This window comes from Asterias rubens, chromosome 12 (genome assembly GCF_902459465.1).
Source record: "Asterias rubens chromosome 12, eAstRub1.3, whole genome shotgun sequence".
Classification (NCBI taxonomy): Eukaryota; Metazoa; Echinodermata; class Asteroidea; order Forcipulatida; family Asteriidae; genus Asterias; species Asterias rubens.
In genome coordinates this window covers 16,188,465-16,193,147 of record NC_047073.1, presented here as the reverse complement: position 1 = coordinate 16,193,147, position 4,683 = coordinate 16,188,465, and the positions used below count along the sequence as shown (strand labels likewise).

The 4,683-nt window shown below is 47.0% G+C and overlaps 1 protein-coding gene across 1 annotated transcript; it reads left to right on the top strand.

Moving 5' to 3' along the window:
* The first annotated feature begins 1,462 nt into the window (after positions 1-1,462).
* On the top strand, positions 1,463-3,011 carry LOC117297961 (formin-like protein 14). Its single transcript, XM_033781158.1, has one exon. The coding sequence runs from the start codon at positions 1,487-1,489 to the stop codon at positions 2,987-2,989; it is 1,503 nt and encodes a 500-aa protein (XP_033637049.1). The 5' UTR covers positions 1,463-1,486; the 3' UTR covers positions 2,990-3,011.
* Positions 3,012-4,683: the final 1,672 nt, after the last annotated feature.

The window sequence follows — 4,683 nt, the reverse complement described above, 5'->3', positions numbered from 1 at the left end:
TGCTTTTCAACTTCTTGTTTGGTTTTTAATGTTTTGCATTTACTTTTATTTAGACTTCTTTAAAGTTTATCATTGTATATAATACATTGCAGTCAAAACCAATTCCCACGGTTTTTCATTGTTTATTGTAAACATCCTGATTTCATGGCACCAAGGAGTCATTGTTCCATGAAATGTCTTAAATACCACAAACTATGCAAGGGGTGTAGTTTCCCTTAATTGGTTTAAATACCCTGTCCATCATTTTGCCTCAGGCATGCACTGGTCTGGGGAATAGTGTGACCTTTTAGCACCCATACTGCACTGGCTAGTGTAACAGTCTCACACAGCTGTTATTGTTTCACACTTAATTTACTTTCAAGATTAGTGATTTCTGTTAAAGGATTATAAGGTTTATTATTAGGTATTTAATTTTAGTGTAGTTTATATTTTTGAATGGCATAGTATTAATTTTACACTTGGCCACTGGACACCGACAGAGGACGGATAGTGTTAGAATTAACCCTCCAAGTTCCTTCAATAATTACACTTTGCCTCTGTCGGACATCTACGTTGGATTGCGCCAGCCCAGCTTTATCACCACAATAATTGTATATATTCATCCCCTGTCCTGCTCTAGGCCGAATCCAAATCAAGAGAGCCAGCAGGACAGCGTGTCATCAACTGTAGCCTATTTATCTTCACTGCATTTTCGTCATACCCAGTTGTACCAGAACAGTAATCCTGTCCCCTGATCAAGGACAAGGAACTGGTTCTGAAGTCGTCAAGTTTGTCATCGTAATCTTCGCAGCCCCAACATCTTCAACTTTGCTGGAAGAACTTTTTCATTGCCACACCATCTTCAATTCAAGTATCTTCAATTCAAGTTATCGTCAGCGTCCGTCCAAGTCCAACACCAACAGATAGGCCATTCATTTATTTTTGTTTTATATTTCCATTGTATAAAGTTTCATTGTTATTTTCGTTGCCTTTTAATTGTCGAGACCCGCTGGGTTCGTTTTTCTCCTCTTTTGTATTTGAGATTTTATTATTATCTCATTTGCACTGTATAAATACAGCGTTTTAAATTCGCCTCTCCCTTTATAGTAGTCGGGATTTGAATAAAACTTTCTTCGTATTTTACAACACCACTTAAACAGCGTGTCCCTTGTAAAATTTATTATGTTTCAGCACAGAGTGCGCTAGCCGCACTCAAACCTGTTACATAATTGGCGCCCAATGTGGGGATACGCTGTATTTCGTTTCCAATTTTGATTGTGTGTTCAAACAAAACACCTTTCGACGACTACTGATGGGGCCCACATTATTTCTCGACATTGTTTTCTGCTAAACTTGTCAACTTTCCCCATTGTATTTATTTGTTGTTTTTCAGCATTGCTCTTGCCACAGTTTTAATTTGAATTTCTTGTTTTCATGTACCCTTTGGTTGCATGTGATTATTTACATCAGATTTTTATTTATAACTCTTAACTTCATTTTAATCATTATGTCCGTGTTGGTGGCTAACATTCCACCTGAAGCCTCCCTAGCGCAGATACGTTATTTTCTAGGAAGGGCTGGTGCAATCCGTAACATTACTGAGCCGTCACATTCCGGAAGTGCCTATGGCTCATATGTATATTGCCAGTACACTTCTCCGGCAGCGGCGGCTGAGGCTGTTCAGTTCCTTAATGGACGGTCCCTCCTCAATGGCTACCCTCGCTTGTCGCACCGGCAGCCTCCACCCCCTGGACTCGACCCTATACCAATGGCTTCCCTCATCCCCTCCCACGAAGATGTTCTTCGTACAACCCCTCCCTTGCCTATCCTTCATCCCCCGACACCGATGACTGTGCCCATACCAACCATACCACAACAATATCCTATTTCTCACCCAACTACCCCTCCCCCTTCCATTCCTTTTTCCAATCCTCCCCCTCCTGTACTTTCTCCTATCCCCCAGGCGGCCTTTGCAGCGCCGCAGCCAGTGCCGCAGCCAGCGCCGCAGCCACAGCCGCAACCGCCACATGCGTTTCCATCTCATTTTCCCCCACATAGGCCTTTCCCTGCCCATCCTCAGCCCCCAGCTGCTTATGTCCAGCCCCCCAAGATCTCTCCTTTCCTTGGGGATGTGTCGTCAAAGGGGCATGGTGTTGACTTCGACTCTTGGAGATTCGAAGTCGACTCCTTGCTCCGAGACGGCACATACTCGGAGCAGATTTTGGCCCCATATGTTCGCCAATCGATCCGTGGAGAACCCAGTCGGCTAATTCAAACGCTGGGCCCCCACGCTTCGATTGGCGCCATAGTTCGTGAGCTGGAGGGGAGTTACGGCACCGTCCAGGATGGGCCGTCACTCCTCCAGCGGGCATATAACAGCAACCAAGAAGACCAGGAGACGGCTGCTGGTTTCGGTCGCCGTCTCAAACTCCTCGTGTATGATGCGTGCCGTCGTGGTGGCCTTCCTGTGGCCACCATGGACAACGTTCTGATGCAAATATTTTGGCGTGGCCTGAGAGACCAACAACTCAAGAATATCTGTCGCCATAAGAAGGACGAGGTAGCCACATTTGATAGTTTAGTGCGCCTCGTCCGCTTGGGCGAGCAGGAGTTGGTTGCGAAATGCCCCGTGAAGGACCTTCCCCCTGGCCCTCCACGCCCCACTCCTGCCCATGACTTCAAAGATGCCCTCTCGGTAATTTCTTCCTCACTGGCTGAGCTTAAAGTCGCCTTAACACCCCAACCAGCGGCCCCTCCAATCCAGCCCCCACCCCATTTTCGGAGCTTTGCCATGACCTCCAACAATCCGCCCACACACAATCCGCCCACACCAGCACGGTTTGAGTGCTATAAATGCGGTCAAGTCGGGCACATTGCCCGTGGGTGTCGCAACCCCCCTAAGCCTCAAAAGTCCCAACAGTTAAACAGGCACCTGCCTCCACAGGGGGTGATGTGGCAGGCAGCCCCGCCGTCAAACCCGGCGGCCTCCACCACACCCCAACAATCCTAAATCGCTTGGTGGGTAGTGCCAATGAGACAGAGGCTTGTGTGTCTGGTGTGGAATGCCTTTGCCTCGTTGACACTGGGTCACAGGTTACGACAGTTTCCAAGTCCTTCCACACCAAACATCTTTCCTCCAATCCCATTAAGCCCATCAGTAACCTTCTTCAAGTCCAAGGTGCTGGTGGTGCTACTGTCCCTTTCCTAGGATACATCGAAGTTCAAATCTCATTTCCTTTTCAACTTCGTAATGAGCCTGCATCATACTGGGCACTAGCACTTGTTGTACCGGACACGGCTTATCATGCCAATGTTCCCCTTTTGGTTGGTACCAATGTTATCGCTCAGTGCAAGTCGCATTGTTTCCAATCGTATGGGCCACGATTCTCTCAAAAGGTAGCCCTGCCAAATGCCTTGCAACTTGCACTCGAAAGTCTGTCTGCCCAAGACAAATGCAAGAAACAGAAACTTGGAAACGTACGAGCAGCCGGTAATAGGGTTATCACAATTAACCCAAATGAAACCGTTGTCGTTGGTGGTTTTGTAAAAGCCCATCTCCAAGGATTGCATTTGAAAGTTATTGTTGAACCCGCTGAGGGACGTGCCCTGCCTGGCATGTTGAAAGTCCTTCCTACAGTCCTTACATTGGACCGCGATGTTCACCATAATTTTGTTCCAATAACAGTCAGAAATATGTCCCTAAAACAGTGCTTCATCCACCCGAGAACTGTTTTGTGCAAATTGGAGCACGTTGATTCAATCTCCTCTCCTACTTGTGAGAAAGAATCACGAACCAATCACCCCACCGATGTCGTTCTAGACGAGACAGATGATTTCTTGAATATGTTCAACTTTACTGAGTCACCGATTAGTTCCGATAATCTGACTACAGTTAAAGATTTCTTGAAACACCGTACTTCTGTTTTCTCACTTCACGACAAAGACCTTGGACACACCACCACTGTCCAACATGGAATCACTTTGACCAATAACACGCCCTTCAAAGAACGGCATCGCAGAATTCCCCCTGCTCAGTATGATGAAGTTAGACAGCTGATCAGAGAGATGCTCGATGCTGGGGCAATCAGGGAATCACATTCCCCTTGGGCATCCCCTGTCGTCCTAGTACGGAAAAAGGATGGCAGTCTGAGGTTTTGCATAGATTATCGTAAACTGAATGAACGTACAGTACGCGATTCCTATGCACTGCCCCGCATTGAGGACACATTGGATGCCCTACATGGCGCAAAGTGGTTTTCCTCTCTAGACTTGAAAGCTGGGTATTGGCAAGTGGAGATGCGAGAAGAAGACAAAGCAAAAACGGCTTTCACAACCCCGCTTGGGTTTTATGAAGCAAACCGTATGCCTTTTGGCCTTACTAATGCCCCAGCAACCTTCCAAAGACTCATGGAACGTTGCGTGGGGGACCTCAACCTGAAAACATGTTTAGTCTACCTCGATGACATCATTGTTTTCTCAAGTACTTTCGAGGAACATCTCGAGCGACTTGAGTCAGTACTCACACGGCTGCAGCAGCATGGTTTGAAACTAAAGCCGTCCAAATGCCATCTTTTTCGTTCCTCTGTGAAGTACCTCGGTCATGTGATCTCGGCAGCAGGCGTTGAGACCGACCCAGATAAAACTGCTGCCTTGAAGACTTGGCCAGTTCCCAGTAACCACCAGGAAGTTCGATCCTTCCTGGGA